At 36.1% G+C, this 22,883-nt stretch overlaps 3 protein-coding genes across 12 annotated transcripts in view; 2 read left to right on the top strand and 1 right to left on the bottom strand.

Moving 5' to 3' along the window:
- Positions 1 to 6,185, top strand: part of LOC136849244 (mucin-2-like) — a 194,099-nt gene extending 187,914 nt beyond the window's left edge. For all 7 annotated transcript variants that reach the window (XM_067122499.1, XM_067122501.1, XM_067122500.1 and 4 more), the window contains 4 exons: positions 1,109 to 2,580; positions 3,477 to 3,571; positions 3,869 to 4,570; positions 4,827 to 6,185. In XM_067122499.1, the coding sequence (XP_066978600.1) occupies positions 1,109 to 2,580; positions 3,477 to 3,571; positions 3,869 to 4,570; positions 4,827 to 4,960 (2,403 nt within the window). In that variant the 3' untranslated portion in view covers positions 4,961 to 6,185. The remainder of the gene's footprint in view (positions 1 to 1,108; positions 2,581 to 3,476; positions 3,572 to 3,868; positions 4,571 to 4,826) is intronic.
- LOC136849248 (DNA oxidative demethylase ALKBH2-like) overlaps positions 1 to 7,747 on the bottom strand; it is a 657,271-nt gene extending 649,524 nt beyond the window's left edge. Inside the window, exon 1 of one of the 3 annotated variants that reach the window (XM_067122516.1) lies at positions 7,594 to 7,747. The gene's annotated coding sequence lies outside the window, so the exon portion shown is untranslated. The remainder of the gene's footprint in view (positions 1 to 7,593) is intronic. The other 2 variants (XM_067122515.1, XM_067122514.1) reach the window with 2 other exon arrangements.
- Positions 7,748 to 9,072: 1,325 nt separating this feature from the next.
- Taf11 (TATA-box binding protein associated factor 11) lies at positions 9,073 to 21,954 on the top strand. Of its 2 annotated transcripts, none has more exons than XM_067122521.1 (7): positions 9,073 to 9,429; positions 11,241 to 11,449; positions 13,599 to 13,676; positions 14,955 to 15,120; positions 16,500 to 16,587; positions 16,788 to 16,884; positions 21,115 to 21,954. In XM_067122521.1, exons 2-7 carry the CDS (start codon positions 11,245 to 11,247, stop codon positions 21,252 to 21,254), a joined length of 774 nt encoding a protein of 257 aa, XP_066978622.1. In that variant the 5' UTR covers positions 9,073 to 9,429; positions 11,241 to 11,244; the 3' UTR covers positions 21,255 to 21,954. The 2 variants fall into 2 exon arrangements, with proteins under 2 accessions (XP_066978622.1, XP_066978621.1); XM_067122520.1 differs by having other exon boundaries at positions 9,402 to 9,525.
- Positions 21,955 to 22,883: the final 929 nt, after the last annotated feature.

Genomic DNA, 22,883 nt, shown 5'->3' on the forward strand with positions numbered 1-22,883 from the left:
ATTAGTGAATATTCCATAAACAAAAACTACTGTATTTCTAAGTTAAATTATCTCTCTACCTAACATTTTCAATATCTCATGAGACTATGAAACTCCTTGACTATACAATATGACTCTATAAACACTGTGATAATTTACCATGATAGCTATGTGGTTGACAAAATACAGTTATTTTACAACTGACAATTTACTACTGTACTCTTTTGATCATTTACTACTGTACTGTATACTGTATACTTATTTTCATTATCAAGTATAAAAACTGTGTTAACTTAGTTATAAGTTTAGGACAAATTCATTTTCTAGGTTAAAATCTTATCTCTGACAGAAACTGCTATGCACAATTGTCCACTGAAATCAAATAATGTGGAGTATGCAAATTATAAAAATATCTAAGGAGACTTCCTGTGTAAAATACATGACACAAAGTGAACCGGTGACTTGACTACTAGTGTGAAGTGACAGAAAATGAAGTTGGGTTATAAAGTTCTTGACAAAATCTTTTCTAAACTGATCTCTGACACAAAGGACAAAATATGGTGTAAAGAAACTTAGATTATCTTATAACTAGTGAAAAAGTGATTTAACAGAAAGACACGCCAGTACTGAGGACAATGCAATTATTGTACAGTTCACCGCATGAAGCAAGTTTTTCCACTGACATGAAAATGGAATGTGTTAAATGCCTCTTTATGAATGTTTGAAGGCTGCCATGGCTTCACCAAATGTGTCAGCTTAGAATAGTGATCAAAGGAAAAAATTCTAGTGTGTGCATCAACTTTACTTTTAATAACTTGTTCATGCAACCCACATTAATGCTTCATTAGCCCCTTCATATGATGCATCAACTAACAATGGAATACTACTGTACATATCCAATTGCCTAGCATTTCAATGTTACTATACAATTAAGGAACTTTCATATTATTTTTTCAAGCTAAGAAATTTATAATAAACAGTATAACTAAAATCAGCATTAAAGTATCAAGAAATAAAAATTAAAAAATATGCAAGGAGCATCAAGTTACAAAAACAGTTACAATATAAACAATTCTCTGCTAATCTTTTTTTTATCAGATACTGGAATTTACATACAAAACTGTTTCAGATTTCAAGATTTGGCCACGGAGAAGCCATTCCATTCCACGACATTTCGGAATTATCATTCCCAAAACCAAAACGTAATTTCAACATAGATCAGGCAGTGGAGGTTGGAACAGGGGTGAATGTCAAAGGAAATTTAGATGATGCTGTTGCATTTGGTCCTATCCTAATTTTTGATAACAGAGTCCGTGTAGATCGGCAAAATAGGGAATTCAATTCAACAGGAGACCCTGAAACATCTGATGGTGAGAATACAGCTGCAACAGAAATTCCTGAAGAAACAACAATTTTCACTGCAGAAGAAATAAATATAACTGATGATTTTACACCAAATGATGAATCATCATTTGACTACGAAACAGGTACAGAAGAAATAACAACACTGTTTCCTACTTTACCACTGGCTAAAGAGACAACAGTAAAATCACTGAGTGAATTGCTCTCCCACGCAACCACTGAGTTAACCAACACAACTAATGAGACCCTTTCATCATCACCAGACATTGTAGATTACATAGCCGCCGAAGATCTGGACGACACAGAAACAAACTTCCCTTCATATGACATTACAGTTGGAACATCTGTCTTGGCTGGGCATCATGATAGGCCATTGACAGCTGGTGTTGGTGAAGTCATCCCAGTAGATATTGAACCTGAACACAAATCACCTGAAATAGAAAGTGGACCAGTAGTACAAGATGAAAGCCCATCTTTACTGGGAACAATACTCAATATCTTAACAAGAACAGAACGACCACGGCCTGAAAGATTTTCACCACAGCCTAATCCTGAAAGGCTTCCTCCACCACCTCCACCTCCACCAGGAAGGCTACCACCACCTCCTCCTCCACCTTTCAGACCATCTTTCCGACCTCGCCCAAGACCTGACGGAAGGCCAGAAAGAAGACCAGACTTCATTCCCCCAAGGTTCCGCCCTCCGCCACCACCACCTAAAGCATCAGAGAGAGATACAAATGAGGAACCTGAAACTAATACTGACCCCTCACCAACAACTCCAATCACTGTTCAACCATCACAACCAGCTTTCATTACTCCATCAACAGAGCCTGCCCTTGTTGTTAACAAACCTGTACCAGGATTTGACAGGCCAAATCCCATTATTAATATTCCAGTTCATATTCTGAATAATCCAGATGAAATATTAAGGCCTGATCTTCCAACCATACAAGATGATGAAATTCACAGTGAAATTCACAGTGACATTCATAGTGAAATTCACAGTGAAATACATAGCAGGCCTGACCACCCTCCCAGACCTGATTTCCTTCCTAATCGGCCAATTGCCATACCCCCTCGAGTAAGCAGTCCTAACAGCCCAGTAGGACTTCCCTCTAAACCAGTAATTGAAGGCGGATTCCAAGGTATGAAAGATAATGAAGGCATTGAACCAGACTTTGACTATGAGTATGATGAATATGGAACACCAACTCTCCCACCTTCACTTCCTAATTTGAAGTAAGTAAAATTTCCACTGTTCATTAGTAACATTTCATTATCTGAATTTGCCACCTCAATGCTAACAGAGGACCTTATGAAAGTTTATGATCCTTACTGCTAAAACTGTATTACACAAGAATGCCTACATACCAGAACTCAGTCCATAAAGATGGAAGGCAGCAATTTCTTTTTATATATAAATACCTTCACAATAAAATAACCCAAAAAATTACATATTCTTAAGCAGTGCGTTAACTAATCTCTAGATCTGGAAAAGCACATAATGTCACTAATGGAAAAATTGCAAGATTCACCCTCCTATTTAATATTCTAAAGAATATCAGCAGTTTATAATAGCAAAGATTCAATTGAAGTTACAGCAATTAGTAGGGTACTTCTTTTCCTTTATGAGTAGTCCAAGAAAAACTCAACCAAACTCTCTTGTCTAGTCCAGAGCAAAATAAAAAAAATCAACAGAATGAAGAATAAAAAAAAATGCAAATAAGGAAACTGAAAGCAGCAATCCTTACCAGACAGGGTACAACCTACACTGCCCTTTACATGGCATTTTGCAGCATCTTGTATTCCCCAGCAGCATTGTTTTTTTCTTTCACCTTTTATCCATAATCTCTGGTCTCTTCCCATCTAGCTGTTAAACTTCTTAACTCTGTTTCGCTACAAATTTCACCACTTATTTGAGAACCCATCTATTGGACAAACACCATGAGTCTAAAAGTTACTCGGTGGTTCAGTTAAAGTACAGCCATGTTAATTTAAAGTATTCTAGTTCAATGATCAACAAGAATATACAATCTTAATATATTCCAGTTAATGACACCCATAAATATAAAGCAACCATAAATGCATAAAATATAGTTATCAATTCCAACAGAATGTGCATTCCCTTTCCACAGAATTATTCCATTTGTGGCAGCTGATGCATTAGTAAACCAGGAAAGTGTCATTGCAGGGGATGAATTCAAATCACCTATACTCCTTACACATACAAGTAAGTATCTACTACTATCTTATATTTAGGAATGCCAATTATTTCATTAAACCTTAAATATCATTCAGTTTCTTAGCTATCACATATCTTTTGGATTTTAACCTTTTAAATGATCAAAATCCCTATTTCTTTAACATTTAAATCATACCAATAATATGTTTAACATCTAAACCATGCCAATAACATGTTTGACTATGCAATCAAATGTAGTGATTTTATGCGTAGAAAGAATTCAAAAGATCTTTATAAAATTACTGTAATTACAAATGTTGAAGTTACATCAACAACTTATTGCAGATGATGACAATTCGGAAAATCAAAGAACCCCAGAAACAACAGAGGCTACAACCACAACAACTCGACGGTCCTTCTTACGTCTGCCAATAGGAGAGCGTCGTCCTCCAATTCTTCCACCCAGGCGTCCTGTTAACCGCCCAGGTGATGACAATTCAACAAGGAGGCCTTTCGTACCTTTCCGTCGTCCAGGAGAGAGACCAAGGACGCCTTTCCCCTTCAAAACAACAACAACTTTAAGTCCAGATGAGAGTGAAGAACCTACAGGCATAGATGAATCAAGCCCAAGTCCTAGACCAAATATCCCCTTCGAAGATGTGGAAAACCATTCTACAAGGCCACCTTTCATTCCCCCACGACGCACTTCACAAACTACAGATGAAACCACCACCACTACAATCCCCACCACCACAACCACCACACAGCCTCCACAGACAACAACAACAACAACCACAACAACAACCACCACTACAACAACAACAACAACAACTCCTACACCCATAGTGTCTAACGACATAACTAATTTGTTACTCCAGGATGTGTTTGGGCTTACTGAAGGACAAAACACACCTCCTGTCAGGTTCACTCATGAAAGGACCACACCAAAGCCTCGAATCCCAATCAAACTCACAACTGCACTTCCAGAAATACCAGCAGCTGTCAAAGATCAAATGCCACTAGCAACTGACCCAGTCCTTGCATCTGGTAAGACAGTACTAATTGGAAGATACCTTTAGACAGTAACTAAATCACAGTTAAATCGAAACAGTGTCTTGACAAAAATTTTGTGCAGGTCACTGAACCTCAAAGCATAGCAAACGAATGTACTACATATTTCAAACATTAAATATGTAAAATACCTAGATATTATGAATCAAAAAAACTAATGACAGTCATGATGCTGTACACTTACTATAAAATACTTTACTTAATTATTCCCTTTTTCTTTTTTCTTTCTCAGGGTTGCTAAAGCTTTCCGGATGTAACATTTATGGACGTATGTACGACGTAGGGGACCAAATCAAGGAGTTATCAAGTGGCTGCAAAGAATGCCGTTGCACTCACGTTGGTGTTCAGTGTCTCCCAGCTTGCTGAGCCCAATGGTTGGCATTTGTAAGGAATACAAAGACTGAATCTCAGTACCATGTATGAAGTGTTGTTCCTCCATGGTGCTTCTTCTTGTTTTAGTGAACATTAGAATGTTTGATCTAATGTGGTCACACAACTTGCCAAAAGAAATAATGCAAGTGGAATGTAGTGCTGGTTAACATTTTAAAGTAAAAGGGCTACACTGTGTAAGAAAAATTTGTTGGACATATAATTTTTTGTTTGCACATTTCACCAAAAAGGAATGGAAAAGCAAATACTGTGGCTTGAGAAGAGCTGATAAAAGACCACGTAAAATTACTAACTAAGACTTTCTTAACATACAATACGTTTAGTCATAATAATAATTTCTTTAATAAATAAAATAATTTACAAACACAAATTAAAATTAAGACTTTCCTGAAATACATTACGATGTACAAACAAACAGAGAAATAACTTTCCCTAAAGCTCACTTAAAGTAATATTTCCTGGGCAATGCATTATAATGTTAAAATCTTCACAACTGTGACACCTGCTTTCTCGCAGTATATTTTACACAGTGATCAAAATAAATTTTTATGTCCCTCATCCAATTTAAGATGCAAATATATCACACACAGATGAAATAAGTCAAAGCTACAATCTAATATGATAAGGAAATACTTGAAAAAGGGCACTTCTGGGGCGGTGGTGGGAACTTCCAAGAAAACGAACTTAAAAACTGTCAAGACTTTTGAAACTTTATCTCAAATACAGGCATGTCAATTTCTCTTGTGATTTCCAGGAAATGCACCTATAAAATACAAGCCCTTGTTTCATATTTCTTTACAATGTATTGTCAGTTTCTAATTTAATTACATTATAACAGCCCTTATAAACTTTGTTAAAAGCACCAGTGTGAACTACTTTACTTTGAACATGCTTTGAGAATGTAGAGTATGGGCCAAGTAGAAATTAGAACGAGAAATTTTTTACATTAGGCCATAGCAGTATTTATAAACTTTCTAGATATTACAATCATATGTACTTTGTAATGTAAGTTCCATCTGCCAAAAACGTCCTCCATACATACTTTTTTTTACCGTTAATGCACTTTTTAAATGCAGAGTCACTTCGTAAATATTCCCTATAAACATGGCAGAATGCCTATCATATTAGTGCTCATAGTAAAGTAGCATATATACATGTAATGTATTATGTGAAATGACCAATTATATCACTATTGTTTTTACACATTGTTTTCCTATCCTTACTTAAAACCAAATCATAATTGTATGCATATATATATACATGTATACATATATATATATATATATATATATATATATATATATATATATATATATATATATATATATATATATATATATATATATATATATATATATATATATATATATATATATATATATATATATATATATATATATATATATATGTATATATATATATATATATATATATATAGTATAGCCTATACAGTGTATGTATATACATATGTCCCCATATTAATACAGGCAGTCCCCTGAAAATAACGCACAGTTAACAGCAGGCTCGGTTAACAGCGATCTGGTTTTACTGCGCATGTTTAGCAACAAAAATCAGCAATTTTCGGCGCCGAAAACCGCTGATTTCTGCTTATCGGCGCCGGTAATTGGGTACTGGCACCAATACATAGCTAATAGTGGCGTCGATAACCAAAAATAGCCCCGAAAATCGTTGAAAAAGTGCCGAAAATTGGCGATTTTGGTTACCGCCGATTTACAGTTATTGCACCTTCAGAACGGAACCCCGCCGATAACCGGGGACTGCCTGTGTATATATATATATATATATATATATATATATATATGTATGTATTTAAATGGTTGAAATTGTACACTGGCCACCCTGGAATGCTATTGCGCATGCGCAGTATTAAAGGAAAGCTTTTGGTAAAAAATCGTGTTTCCCTTGCTACAGACTAAGTAACACAGCCTGCTAGGTTAGGTTAGGTTAGGGTACGTTAGGTTAGTATGGTTCCTTTTATAATAGGTTTCCATAGCCAACCCCTTCTTGGACATATGGCTCCCTACTGACTTGCACATGCGCAGAATCGTTCCATAACAACAAAATAGTGGTCCGTTCTTCCTCCCATCGATTTCCCCCAATCAAGACCCCGCATTCTCAACCCTGTTGAGTAGAGATATGAGGTTAATAATACCTAACTGACAATAAACAACACCATCTCCTTCATCAGCAACATGAGCCTAAAAATATAGGAAAAATTAATTTCCAGGGTAATAGTTCATGCGGAGCTGTTGCTTAGAAATACCCAAATAAAATGAAAACAGGAGATGGAGCCTAACTTGACCTAGAGTATTCTAGACCAAAAAAGCTAGGCCTACTAAAATCTAAAGCTGGAAGGCTAACATAGGCCTATAATAATAAGAGCCCAATTACAAATGGGTCTGTCTGATATATACAACGAAAATCGATCAAAATGTCCAAAAAGAAAAAATACTCAAAGTTATTGCTGTTGTAACTATGCTACAGTATGACAGGCACAGCCCATAAGCCTGTCTAACCTAATCCATGCAAACTCAGTCTTATAAAACTACGATAAACATTGAAATCAGGACTGACAGTCAATTACTCACAACTTAATTTGCTCCTTTCTTCAAAATACAAATGACAAATTTCAATTCGCGTTGAAAAAATTATTCAAAACTGCGGCAAACACTTTCAACATCACTTATGTCACTTACGAAACTCAAACTGGCTAAGGTAAGCCGGGCACACCGATTTGTTTACATCGGTTGTTTACTAAATTTAATGGACGTTTTCTTTACATGGTCGATAGGCTAACTAGTATAATAAACAAAATTATGCTACACACTATTATTATAAAATAAAAACCTACGTTTAAATTAATAAATTATATTAATATGTAAAATATATAAACATTTATTTATATTATTGTGGATTTTTATCGCAATACAGTTTATCACGATCTTGGGAATTCCTTAGCATTATTATTATTATTATTATTATTATTATTATTATTATTATTATTATTATTATTATTATTATTATTATTATTATTATTATTATTATTATTCAGAAGATGAACCTTGTTCATATGGAACAAGCCCACATGGGCCAGTAACTTGAAATTCAAGATTCCAAAGAATATGGTGTATCCATTTGAAAGAAGTAACAGAAGGTATCAGGAAAGGAAACACAGAAAGAAGAGATCAGTTATTAGAAAAGACAAAAATAAAACCACATCTTAAAACTATGGATAGAAACACGATCTTTTGTTTTAGGTGACTTGGTAAATAATAGTGTATCAGATATTAGAGTGGATAAGCTCACCATCTCTCCAGAATATGAGCTTATGACGTTATGAATACCGGCATTGAGATAGAGTGTGATGCAAGTATTTCGGAAAAAAAAACAATAAATATAGATATTCCTTGCAGTCTTGGTATCTTAGGTCTATTAAGAGCAGACTGTCTAAATCTCTTGAATGTTTATAATCGGGCAAATAAAAGTGAATATGATAGTATGAGCCCTTAGATGTAGAAATACAAAATATTATAGACAGATCTTCTTTGCTCATTGGTGAGACTCTGAGACTAAAGAGGGAAAAAAGACGCAAAAATAACAGATGGCGAAGTTTAATGGAATAGTAAAAAGTTATAATTGCTATATGAGAAAGAGGGAAACCTACATATAATAAAAATCGAGAAGTAGAACTGGATATGGATAAATTCAAAAGTGATAGGATATGCAATTCTTGATCAATTAAATTTTCATCTGAAGAAGGTAAATGCCTTGCCGATTAGTCAGTCAGCTTACAGACAATTAAGTTCGACGGAGACCGCTGTATGCTCTTTTGTAAATGATCCATTAGAAATGATGGGTGAAGGCAAAAGTATACTAGTGTTTACTTGCTCCCAACGAGGTTTTTGATACAGATGTGTATGAACTACTTCTAAATGATTTACAAACCACTGGAAATACTGAGGAAGGTTTAAATAAAGAAATTAAAACATCTAGGTTCTTTGAAGCCTTCGGCACTGATGATTGCTCACCGAAGATGTCTGGGATAATGCAAATAAGATTTCATAAATGATTGCTTCAGTTATCAGTGAGCGTCCTTAGCGAAAAAATGAAGTTCTTCCTAGAATGGAATGAAGCTTGTAAGTGTTATATTGTTATGCAATTACAACGCAAGAGCGCAATGCGCAACTGAATAAACTTCACAAACAGCATCATAAACCAATACAAAGTATCAAATAAGATACATAATCAAAATAGGGAAATTTGTGGAGAGAGCGTCGAAGAACCAGGAAATTGCCATAGAGCGTCAATAACATGGAGTGGCTACTGTGGCGATCTCCCTGCCGAGCGTGTGACCTCGGGCGGTCATATTGAAAGGTCTCGGTCCAGCTCAAAGGAAGCAACAAAGTCAAAGAGCCGTTATAAAGGTAGCTAGCTCCGCTAGTACTATTAATACTATTGGTACCTGTAGGCTTGCAAATTAAAAATATCAGAATTCCAGATCGTTGAACGGGTCAAATAAGGTAAATAAAAATTTTTTTTTACATAAGCAGTGAAAACAAGATGGAAAATCTTTAGTTTTTGATGGAAGGAAGAGATAAATAAAGTTTCTCTAAAACTGATGTCAGGTCAACTTACGCTACGGTAGCTGTTTAGCAGACTTAGGCTAGGCTTCGGTCATATTACTGTCACAATTATCATGGCTAAGTTTTGGGAGCTTACAGGCTGCCTTTGTTTGGTCCATCAGGCAGATTCCTCAACCCTAAGCCTACTGTTTGGTCCATTAGGCTTGCCCCTCGTTCCCAGGCTTTACTGTTTGGTCCAGGCTATCTTAGGCTTACTGGTAGGCCCCTTTGTCACGGTTAGTCCAGCCTAGGCTACTTATTTTGTATCATAGCACGAGTTAATTTGCATTATTTTACGGATAGAATGCGGAGAGGGATCACAACTTAATTTTTTTTTGGGGGGGGTGAGGGTGAAGGGTAGGGTTGCCACCCATTCTGTAAAATACAGATTCGTTCTGTATTGGAGGGTGAGGTGTTGCATTCTGTACTGAACCCCATTTGTTCGCTATTTATCTGTCTGAACTTCATTATTTTAAAATTAAACTCTCAATTTTGCAAAACAAGTGGACTGACACCAGGAATATTTTGAACAGAGTTGTGCTGACTTTCTGACAACCTTTGCAAAAGATAAAAGGCTTCTTGCCACAGCAAGGATCAACACAAAATATTCACGGAAAAAGTAGGAAACCTAGGAATGACCGATATCTATAGTCTGTTTCGTTGAAAATTTGTATGATGTTACTTTTCAGTGGCTATTGTACTTTAGCAGTGGAAGTAACTCCAGCATTTTATTTTGTATAGTTCTGAAGGAATAAAATAAACTTGATGGCATACATATATATATTATTTCACTGTCTATGTCACAGCATGTCATTTAGTTTTGACTTTCTGTAGACTTGTCACTTCACTGATAACTGACAACTTGAGAAGTGATCTTCCAGTCCTCATCAAATATGAAACATGTCTTCCCCACCCTCATGTTAGCTGCACATAGCCTCAGAATGCCCCATCTGAAATTGTTCTGTATTTTTCTGAGCTCGAGGTGGCAACCCTAGTGAAGGGTCTAGGTCTGGGCATGGCTTTCGAGGTTAAGGTAAAACTGGTTAGCCTAGGTCATACCCCATCTGAAATCCTTACTACAGAAATGCCTACTAGGCCTTCAGTAGCCCGGACCCTATAGTCTGCATTTGTTCCTATTAGGCTAGGTGCTTATAATTACCTACTTCATTTTATTATCGGATTTTGTGTAATAAACTGACCGGCTGTGTTTCATTGGGAATTTTTTTGGCCAGCAGTGTCTCAGTATCTGCCCATGGATGGAACTAAAGCTGGCGCAGCATGCTTATTTAATTTTTGTTAATCTTAGACAGAGGAAAAATAAATGGAGAAATGAGGTTGCAGGTGTGATTCAGGCACAGGAAAAACGGACAATGATGAATCTCCTCCAGTGACCCAAATGCACACAATACTCAGAAAGATGGAAAGGATGTCTCAAGATTCCTGCTATTGCAGATTAGGCTAATATAAAGTGATGGGAATGTGTTGATACATTTTATTTTTACCTTTATCATAGTGAGTATGCATCATTTATTGCTCCTGTTTATTGGGAATTGTACATTTTTATTTGTCACATTCTATATGCCAACACATATTTACCTTGATTCTGTTTGCAGAAGCATGGATATAACTGATACTGAAGAATACTCAGATGCAGAAAGTGGAGCTGGGGATGTCAGAAACCGATCGCTTAGCATGTCAGAGAGTCATGGCTCTGATTTTTCAGACGTAGATAACACAGACTCTCGAGATGTCAGTGACTCGCAAACAACTCCAATTGCAAGTGACCCCCTTGCTCAGCTGTTGGCAACACCAGAACACGGAGGTAAAGTTTTTGGATTTTAAACAGAATTTCCTACTGCATAAAATCTCATAGGTATTTTCAGTTATTTCAGTCAGTGGTAAAGTATAAAGTTGGGAAGTATTTTATCAAGTACAATTGTATGTGTTTTCCCTTTTTTTTTTTCATCATGATTGAGACAGAGAGAGAGAGAGAGAGAGAGAGAGAGAGAGAGAGAGAGAGAGAGAGAGAGAGAGAGCACCTTGGGGGGGATGATTTCTGTAGGCGATGGAGAAATAGTGAGAATTTCATTCTTTGTGTTCATTGTCATTCATAATTTTGACTGATGATGCTGCTAACTACAACTCTTAAAGGCTCTGTAGATACAACTGACAGTGAACACAAAGGATGAAATCCTCACCCATCCCTCCATCACCTACAGAAATAGCCTAATACCTGAGAATGGCTTCATAACTCTCTCTCTCTCTCTCTCTCTCTCTCTCTCTCTCTCTCTCTCTCTCTCTCTCTCTCTCTCTCTTTTCCAGTCATGAGAATAAATGAAAATGCCACACTGCCCCCATCCTTCCCTTGTAGAATTTTGTACTGCCACCATCTCAGAGGTGGCCCTCCAAGATGCAGTTTTCTAGACCAGCACAGCAACCAGTGATAAATATGCATACATTACTATCCTGTCCACATGCTGTAACAAAATCTCTCTTTTCATTGTAAGCAGAAGATGAATACAGTTATAATCTATGTAAACTGTTACTGTAAAATGAATGAATGAACTTTAGACAATTAATGCTTGGAGGGTTTAGGGGGAGTCAAAATCTGTCCATGCTAGAACACTTACCCTTCGCTGGTTGAGCGAAAATGCCTAGCAGTAATTTTCTTTTATTGATCTGTGTAACATAATACAGTACTCCCTTCTATGTTAATGAATTTGGTATCTTTTTAAAGCTAAAGATTATATCTTTATTGTGATATGATAAAAATCCCCCTGCAAAAAAAAATTTATATTGCTAGGTAAAATTAGCAGTAATTAAAAATTTTTGTTACTTTATAAAAAAAGTTATGATAAATCAGAGAAAAGAGATATCTAATATCTGTTTACACTGTAAAAGTATGATGAACTGCCTTGCTGATAATATGAAATTCATCACAATATTATTTGAACCACAAGTGACACCAAAGAGGGCATTAGAAAAATGTATAATGTACTTGAGTAGCATAAGTTTGCCAAATAGAATAGTGGTTTATGTCACTCTTTAAAAAAATTACTATAAATCAGAATATACTATATTAGTCTCCATGACAATGACAAGTATCTATTTGCCATATTAAAATTTTGTTATTATGACACTTTTTTATGATTTATGGCAATGATGATTGTACTCTTCTGAATATCAGATGTTGAAAAATGGATGACAGCTGTAATTATCATCAGAATCTCTTAAGGTTAATCTTTGATTTACCCCAACAAGAAAAGAAAATCAGAAGGCAAACAGATGAAACAAACAAGAAACTCATTGTAGGTGAAATAACTTTTTCTTAAAATATAAATTAATTAGTAATAATGTGTGAATCATGTAAAAACACTTAATGAATTAGAACAAGGGTTCATTCTCAGAATATCAAAAATGGTAAATAACTTGATAATATGATTAAAGTCACTCTGACACTAATTTTTTCCAACTATGGTGCTGGCTGGCGTGAGACAACGTTGGTGACAAAATACTTATTAAATGTAAAATCCACCTCTCTTATCATATACATAATCACCACAGTGAAAAAGTTGTTAAAAGAAATAATTTTAAATAGAAAATTAAATTAATAACAAGCAAGAATAATGGCAAAACAGTTGATAACACTACACAACCCCGAACAATAGTGTTTCTAGTCAATAGATGATTGCGAGTTTAGGTGGCATGAGTGTGGTGTGACTCCCTTCTTTTCTGTTCAAAAGACATGGTGATCCTGTGAACAGTAAGACCACACTATTGTGCTATTCATATATGTGTTGAGTGAGATTGTGGTCAGCAAATATATACCGGTATATGTATAGTGTTACTTTTGTATATGTGATTGATTTTAATGTTTAGAAGACAATATGATTATGATTATAAGGAGTTTTAATTATAGAATTTTTACTTTTTTATATGTGGTTGTAATAATCTTATTTTTATTATCAAAGGTACAACACCAAATTCAGGACGAGATAGCACAACACCAGGAAGAGACAATTCAACTCCAGGGCAGGATAGCACACCAGGTTTGTATTGGTGGTGTTTGGAGTGTTTATATTATTATTTTTCCTTGTCAGTTTGCAGCTTTACCAGCAAACAAAAAATTATTTAGTCAGATGTCTGAGGGTCTTTCTCTAAAAGAAAGGAGAGCTGAAGAAATTTTATTTCTCGGCTTTATTACCTTATTATAAAAAACCCTATAACTGCTTTAATATCATGTTGCGAAGCTGTGTTAATTCAGTCTTGTCAGGATGTCATAAAAAAAAGATAGGACCAGAAATGGTGATAATGGACTAAACGGATGAAGAAAAATTTTGCTATGTTGTAGCAGAATGGCTAGGACTCCATGAGTGCCAGTGATAATTCATCTTCCCAACAGGAAATCTTGCATTCCACCAATTGTGCTTCTTAAATGTACAAAAGCTTTTTGCTGTTGAACAAATTGTTTTTGATTAAAAGACAAATCAGAATTTTAAGTTACAAATAGTCCTGCAGGATGACCGTATTTAACCAGTCCTCCAGAAGCCTTGGTGCTAATACTGAGGTAACTGTAGCACAATACTGTACTTGTCAGAAATTTATAGAGCTTTTGTCAAAACTACCCTTGAGAGAAGAAGGGAGGAAATTTCAAGGTAGTCGAATGAACTCCAACCAAAGTTGCATTGTTGGACTTGCAACTTGAGGGGAGGCAAAGGTACTGGAAGTAATCCTCTAGCAGGGAGATTTCATAGTTATTTTTTATTGTGACTGCTCATAGAAGGAAGACTGGAGATTGTAGGAGAATGAAACTGCCCATTTGTTCAATAAATAACTGATGTTTAGGAAATCCATATTTCAAGCAGGACAAAAAAATAGATGTAGATCAAGGCTCAGTTTTATGAAGATCAGTAACTTACTTGGATTTTTACAGGAGAAAGGGGAAAGGACTCAGGTGCCTTTCCTCTGAAAGGCTGTATTCAATGGAAAGATGGCATCTCATGGTAAAGTCTTCAAGAAGCAGCCTCCAAATTCCATATAATATCCTTGGTAGTATGATGAGAAGGAGCTTAGACTATTTCAGCAAGTGGACTGTAACAAGGGAATGATTGCACTTTTCACCTGATCATTCCTAAAGGAGGAAATTGAAAGATGGCAAAGCAAAAAAAAGAAAATCCCATGGTTGAGGTTTCTGCATCAAGCAGGGAACTATGTACTGTATATCCTGCTATATATAGCCCTCCATCAAGTTTAAAAAAGGAAGGAATCATAGCAGCAAAGATGATGGAATACTAAGCGTCATATTTATAATGTATTTTTTGACTTAGGGCATGAACTGACTCCAGGAAGAGAACCAGACGTTGATGTTGGTGACAGTGGGGACATTTTGTTGCCCAAGCCTGCAACTCCTCAGCCACCTGGACATAAATTGGATCGCAGACGTGAAGGCAAGACAAAAAGAGAACAGGAAGAGGAGGAGAGAGAGCGGATGCAGTGAGTATTTAATATTGTCATTGTAATTGATATTACAGAGGACGAGGATAAAAGTCTCTGCAGTGAATGTTTAGTATAAGATCTTTGTAACATTAAATTACAGATAGGCTTTGAAGGCTCCTCGTACTGTAAAAAACCACCCCTTTTTACTTGGGATCTTAGCCCTCTGTCAGAATTTTCTCCAAAATACTTATAAAGAGGTTAATATGTTTGATTTTAAATCACAAAAAAGGTAAAACTGTGATGATTATATGAACAAAGTTACTGCCGCAAAGGAAAAGTGAAAGAATTGAGATGCTACCTATCCTCTTTATTTTGTCTTTCAAATCCTTCTGGAATATACATTTTATTACAGGGTCAAAAGAAAATAATTCTTGGCTTATATTTAGGTTTTTATCCTAGGTCAACTGAATCATAATGGATTCCAAGAAGTTCCTGGAAATTGTTTCATTACTTCGTAATATTACATTGCTTTGCATCCAATTTATTCTGTGGGACTTTTCACTTAGATGCAAAAATAGAGCATTATTAGTCTGACCTATTCTTACTGAATATTTGTGTTGTTTTAATCTGGTATTTAATTCTTTACTGGTCTGACCTAAGTAAAATAAGTCATAATCCAACAAGGAACTTTGTATACAATATTGCTATTTTTTATAAGCATAAATGGAACTTGTGTAACACTGTTACTGCACAATTAAAATTTTTGTATCTGTGTAGGACAGTTTTCTCATTTCCTTAGGGACGAAGAAATTTATGAATGGATCTACCAACTGGCTGCTGGTTTATTTTGCGTAAAGTAATGGGTTGTATGAAAAAATTAATGAGTTTTTAAATTATATTTTGAGTATGTAAGACTTAATAACAAATAAAAGGTTGTGAGGTAAATAAGGGGATAGAATTACATTACTGTACATCGGGTGACATTTTGCTTCAGCCGAATTTCCAGGATAGATCATGCTTAGGATCACTGTGGAGTAAATCCTTCAAGGCCAAATGTTAGCTTTGGTTATACATGACTGGTATTTGTAATTCAGAACAGGAGATTCTGTTCCTTGTATGTAGAGTGGTCAGACAAATATAATGTTGGATCAGATCTTGAAATATTGAAGTTTGTAGATTTTAGGAAATCAGTGAAAAGAATTCTCAGAATGGGCAGTAAGAGAAAAAGAAAAGTAAGGTCACTATGTTTATTGATAATTTTTGTTGTGACTTTTTAGTGTACTTCAACACATTTTTTGTCTTCATTGGTGTTTTTTCTTTTTGTTTTGTATCATGAGTGCCATATTTTTATTAAAGTATTAATTAATTTGATTTCAGTTTGATATTTCTCAATTCAAAAATGAATCTTCAAATTTACTTTTTTCTTGGTTTTCAAGAGTTCTTGTGTCTAATTTTACCGAGGATCAGTTAGATCGCTATGAAATGTACCGGAGATCAGCATTCCCTAAGGCAGCAATCAAAAGAGTGAGTTTGCAGAGCTTTTTGGATGGAATTTTGTTGATTTGTCAGAGTATGTGCATAGTAAGTGAATTTTAAATCTGATATATTGCCTTGTTAACATCACATCAGTTGATTATGATGATAAATTTTGTAGTACTGTATTAGGATGATAAATTTAGGTACATTTTTTCTGATCAGAATCATTTTTAATATATTTACCACAGGTTATGCAGACGATCACTGGCTGCTCAGTATCACAAAATGTTGTCATTGCTATGTCAGGAATTGCCAAAGTTTTTGTTGGAGAAGTTGTAGAGGAAGGTAAGTTTTCTTTTTTTTTTTTGGATAAACGTTTTAAAATTTATTTTTCCGTGAATCTTGAAAAATGGATTTGGGAAGGTATGAGGTTTCACTAAACGTATCCTTATTTAACAGTTAATTATCTTATTGTAATTGTAGTTCATTTGTAAATTTTTTTTAAGCATGGAAGAGATAAAAATAAAACTTAGGATTACAGATGATGCATCAGTCTGAAGTTTTAACTATACTTAGTATAACTTTTGACTCACATCTTACTTTTGAGAGACATCTAATGAAAATGTCAGCAAATGCCACAAGGAATTTAGGTAGTGTACATAAGGCCTCATGTTTTTATAAGCGCTAAAATCAGAACAACTTGTTTAAGGTCATTTGTCCTTCCTTTACTAGAATATTATTCTCTGGTGTGGATGTCTGCCTCAGACAGAGATGTATCTCTTTTAGACATAGTGATTCATAGTGGTAGGGTTCTGTTTCATAACATCAGCAGGTATGACTTGGACCATTGACGGATGATCTCTTGTTTGTCAATTTTTCACGAGTTGTATTTTAACAGAGATCTTTCACATTCACAGTTAATCCCTGATCCTCTTTTCCTTTTGAGAGTGACCAGTTTTGCTGAACAGCAGCACCAATATGCAGTAAATGTGCCTTGCTGTCAAATTTCTCAGTTTTGGAGGTTCTTTATTACTCACACCATTGGATTGTGGAATAGTCTTCCCAAGGATGTTGTGCAATTAGAACCTGAAAAGTTCAAGCAAAGATGCAATGCATTACTACCCTAAAGTAATCTTCCTTTCATTTTATAATTTACTTACATTTTTATCTATTTATGTATCAATTTGTTAATTTATTTTAGCTTTTCAAATAACTGATCTCTTCTTTCTGTTACTCCTTTCAAATGAATACCATATTCTTTGGAAGCATGAATTTCAAGTCAGTGACTCCTGTGGGCTTGTTCCATATGCTTATGGTTCATCTTCTAAACTAATAATAACTGAATGTAGTTGAAGAGTCATAAACTGCTTTTTAAAGTAGTTTTCTATTTAATACCATAACACTTGGTTGCTTTTAATTTATTACAGTAATTCATTTGTTCAATAATTGTTTTGTTCATCAACTTTAGGGAGAGAACTGAAATAGTTATATGGCAGGTGTATAGGTTATGGGATCGGTAATGACCATATTTTTCACAAGAGTGGACATTATAGTGGATCAGTATTGCAGATTAGTTACATATTTTTTCATACCTGTGAAATATTTATTTCACCAGAAACTCAGTACTTGCCCACATTCTTGGCCCATGATTTGCCTTGACACTCCATTCTGTATCAGTGGCGGACCCCAGGGACAAAAAATATCTTATCTGTCTATTCCTGTTGAACACACGGTGTCAGCAGTCACACTGTTGTCCAGACAGAACCAACCATTTTGGCAATAGAATTCCAGCAAAGGACAGAGGAAGAGGAAGTTGCAGCAACCCCAAGATCCCTCTATTGGGGGCTGGTTTCTTGAAATTCTGAAGGGCATGGGACCTCTTGGGAGCCGAGCTATTAATCACTGAAGTGTTCAGGAGCTTATCAGCTCCCACCTTTAGAAACAAGATCCCATCCTTTTCAGCCAGTCTGAGAAATTTTGTGCTGTAGATGACAAGTCTATTGATGACGGAGAAGCAGGCTATAGAGAAGGCAACATCCTAATGTTAAGACTGAAGGTTTGTTAGTTATGAAAAATACAAATTAATTAATAAATTTGTCATGTTTGTGTGGTTGGAATGATGTTTTATTTCAGAGTCCTCAGCTTTGGTCTAGCCATGGTCCCACAGGAGTTCACCAAGACTCTCTAGTAGTAGCATGGATGAGAAGGGAATGGAATAAGACTGCAGAGTTATCCGGACAACTGGCTGATGATAACACCTTCTCAAGGGGAACTTTGGAAACACCTTCAGTACTGTGTCTTCATTTGTGTCAGAGCCTAGGTCTTCAGTTCAACTGGGAGAAGTCAGACCTTGAACTGCTTATGAGGGCTAGTTATCTAGGGATAGCCCACAGTACTGTACCTTCAATGACCTTGTTCAACCAATAAAGGACACAACTCAAGTTTTCAGACTGTTGGGGAAGTGTTTCCTGGAACTGGGCTCCTGCAGGTGATTAAGGATACTCTTACAGCAGCTGCAACTGAACAAGAATAGGTCAGCAGTCTCCACCAGATAATCAACCTTTTACTTTTGCAAATGTCATTTGGAGAGATCTCTGGTGGTGGCAAGATATGCAGTACCTCAGGGTGGTTCCTCCTTCACTGGAGATTGTCCTGACCATGGACCTCTTTACACTGATGGGGGCCAGATAGTCCCTGGGCTACGGCTGTCTCGACCTACAGCGTTCTGTACTTAAGGCGCCTTAAGCGCTGTAACTCATCAGCACTATAACAAGGTGAGAAAACCAGTTTAGAAAGCTGTAGCCACCAGGAGGCTTCACTATAAGGAGGGGAGAAAACTGGTTTATTACCAGGGCAAAGCTTAAAAGCTTGTTTCTTTCCCCAGGCTTACTTAAGTCTCTCTCTCTCTCTCTCTCTCTCTCTGTCATTTTTATCAATTTTTCTTATGATGTTCCTGGTTATGGTGATTTCTGACTTACAGCACGCCGCTGTAATGGAACCCCCTGCCGTAACCTGGGGACTGCCTAGATTTCCTAGCTGGCAGCTGCCAGGACATGTCTTTCTTGAGAGGGAGCACTACATAAGATTATTTAAATTAAAAGCAGTTTTTGTAGCTTTACAAGTATTTAGGTCTCATTAGTAGACAGTTCAACAATAAAGGATTGTTTGAAAAATCAAGAAGGCACACAGTCAAAAGCCTTATACCATTTAGCTCTTAGGATTTTCAGAATGCTGAGATTCCATTCTCTAGAATATGTGCCCCCCCCAAGAATCCAGGGGTCAATTCTAAGAGTTCCACCCTTGAGATGCAAGCATAACTATCTATGTTTGTATCTCAGATCCAAAAATTATCAGGTGGTAGACAATCCCACCACAGCTCCCACCATTAGCTATGGGTATGAACTCCAATCCCAGCAGCAGCATCCATTTTCAGAAATCAGGATGGCCAAAAGAGGGAGAGGTTGGACAGAAATATTTAGAGCATTCAGGTAAATTGAATGTAATAAGTCTCCAAAGGCGCAACTAGGTAAAAAGTAGTGCGCCAGAGTTGCATCAGGAAATCACAGCTATAGAGGCTGGACAGCATCATGAAAGAAGGCAAATCAAATATGAATTGTATAATGGAAAAAAAAAGAGGATGAGAAAGAAAAAGTAGAAAAAGACTTTCAGGGTCAAACATTTGGAAGAGCAAATCACACTGTCCGAGTTCTCTCTTGCCTATCACAAGGCTTCACCAAAACACTCAAGGTTTGAAGGCAGTCTCTCGTCGAGAGGGAATGAATCTGAGAGCTTAGAGAATTGCAGATGGCAAAGAAGCACAGGTCAAATTTTCAGTCCACATAATTTAAATTCATGTTCAGTTTTCATGGCAGGGACTTGGACAGATAGTTCATGCTTCATGAGGGGATCAGGAGACTGTGATTCTTCATTTCATCCTAACACTTATAACTCATTAGGGCATCCTATAAGAAGTAGGCTTCCAAGTTTGTTGCTTACTAAGTCTGACATAATGGGTTTGTGATCTCTCTCAGATTAGTTTAACAAAGGTTTTCCCAATTGACAGGGTTTTTAAGTTTTTAAATTTAAGAGTGTAATAGGCTCTTAGTAGATACTACACATACATTTTATCAGACTCTCTGGTTTTCAGGGTTTATGTTTTGCTTCTAGAACCATTGAATTCAGTGCTTAGTTCAGGATACCACCTAAATGCAATTTGAGCAATTGTAAGTCATCATAATCATTGCCACCAGCATAGCATGAATTTCAGAGGCCTTTGGTTCACTATGCAACCAAAGGCCTCTGAAATTCTACCACTCGTGTCTTTCCTAGGCTTTGCTTTCCCACAAGTCTCCAGCCTCACATCTCGTAGTTCTCATTCAAGTTGATTCGAGTCCTCTACCTCTTATGCCCACAGGATCCTAGCTTACAGTGTCATGTAGTATTCTCTAAGGGGATGTGGAGAGGACATGTCCAAGCTGCCTCCATATCTTTTTACATATATACATAAAATTTTGTTTTTAAAAATTAATATTTTTGTGTAGATTTAACATTTTTTTTATTATATTTATCTTGTAGCTTTAGATGTCATGGAGGCAGAAGGTGAAACGGGACCCTTACAACCCAAACACTTACGTGAGGCAGTTCGACGTGTACGCAGACGGCCTGGACAACACATACCAACCATGAAACAACGTAGACCTCTGTTTAGAATTTGATTACACTTAGGGTAAATTTTCTATCGCTCCAATGCTGTTGATGTAAAATTGTGTACTATAAGTAAACTTGCAATCTAATTTTTCATGTTTACAGTTTTTTTTTTTTTGCATTCAGGCATTTCCCTATATGCCAATCGGCCACTGTATTTGAGGAGCCACTTTTGATTGCTTTGGTACAAAGTTCTCAGGGTTTTAGGGACTTACTGATAAGATTAGCCCTTCAAAATCGAGAGATATCATTTTGACCAAAAAAAAAAAAAACCCATATCTATCTTACAGCTGCCAAATTTTTATTATAGTAAACAACTGATATTAATAATCCAACTTCTTGCTGGTAGTCAAATTCATTATATTTAAGGGCAAGATGCAGCAATTATATCCAAAGGCAATCTCTGCTGGTGGCCAGTTTTTAAAACCTTTTAGTAGAAACACAAAAATTTACCTTCATTAATTCTCAGTGGATCTTATAAATTCCACTTTTTGCAACATCTTTGGCGTGTGCAGGGCATACAGGCTGTACAAGAACTGGTAAATGCAAGGAGAAAGTTAGAATTAATCCTTCCAGATTAGTTAGAAATCTTTGCACCAGATTTTTATTTTAGAGTTCATGTACTTCATATTTTTTTATAATTTAGTCAGACCACAGTTAAAATGTAATGTATATTTGTAAACTTTTTTACAATAAATTATTACAAGGTCATTTTTTCTATATGTAGCTGATATCATGATGAGAATTTCATTATGATGGCATAGTACCCCATTAAGCTGGGAGAACTTAAAATGTTTTGATTATTCTTCAGGTGGACTGAAACCAGCATTAATGGAGAGGGTCAAGTTTTTGAGTAAGTGAGCAAGCGACTATGAAACATTCTCTGGTCCCTGGCATCCTTATAATTGGCAAGGTGTGTTAAGATTCTTTAAGCAAAATAAGATTGTCAAAGAAGATTGATATACATATGCTAAACTTTGGGAATGGTGCTTTGGAAAAGATGGTGGAAGTACTGGCAAAACAAGTTCATATATTGTATACAGGATGTTTAGATACAATGAGTAGAAATAACTATTGGAAGTAACATGGAGAAATGCCAGATTATTAATGTAATTGTATCTTCCCTAGGTATAGTAACTGCAGCTTTCATACATGTAGTATCCTTCCCCACATGTGTTGGGGAAGAGGGAATGCCTGTTCTTACCCAACTGATGTACCCATTGCCCTTTCAGCTCAAATTCATAATGAAAAACAAAGGGAAAAAATGAAGCAGAATGTAAAAGGTGTGTTATCTCCAATATGAGTCTAAGGTTTGCGTACCTAGGAAAAATACATAGTATTGTAAAAATTTGGCATTTATCCCTTTGGGGACACAACCACTACACCTTTCATATATGGAGACACTACCTTGGAGAGAGGAAGTACCAGCAGGTAAGGCTGAGCACCTTTGCAAGTGAAGCAGTGTCACTTTAACCTCCAGATTGGTGACAGCAGAGCTGCACCTTTTCTGTATAAAGTGTTGCTTTGTTGGCACTGCCTCATGAGCAGGGAGGTGCTTCCCTCTATCCCTGTTCTGCATGTTACAGACCAGGATCATGTCAGATTAATGTTACAGATGGGGATCAAGTCAGACTAATTCC

Source organism: Macrobrachium rosenbergii, chromosome 20, assembly GCF_040412425.1.
Source record: "Macrobrachium rosenbergii isolate ZJJX-2024 chromosome 20, ASM4041242v1, whole genome shotgun sequence".
Taxonomy (NCBI): domain Eukaryota; kingdom Metazoa; phylum Arthropoda; class Malacostraca; order Decapoda; family Palaemonidae; genus Macrobrachium; species Macrobrachium rosenbergii.

Excerpts from the sequence above, each read along its gene's own strand:
- Taf11 (XM_067122521.1), top strand. The coding sequence starts at position 11,245 with ATGGATATAACTGATACTGAAGAATACTCAGATGCAGAAAGTGGAGCT. Across the intron at positions 16,588-16,787 it reads CTAAGGCAGCAATCAAAAGA|GTTATGCAGACGATCACTGG; the intron begins GTGAGTTTGCAG and ends TATTTACCACAG. Across the intron at positions 16,885-21,114 it reads TGGAGAAGTTGTAGAGGAAG|CTTTAGATGTCATGGAGGCA; the intron begins GTAAGTTTTCTT and ends TTTATCTTGTAG.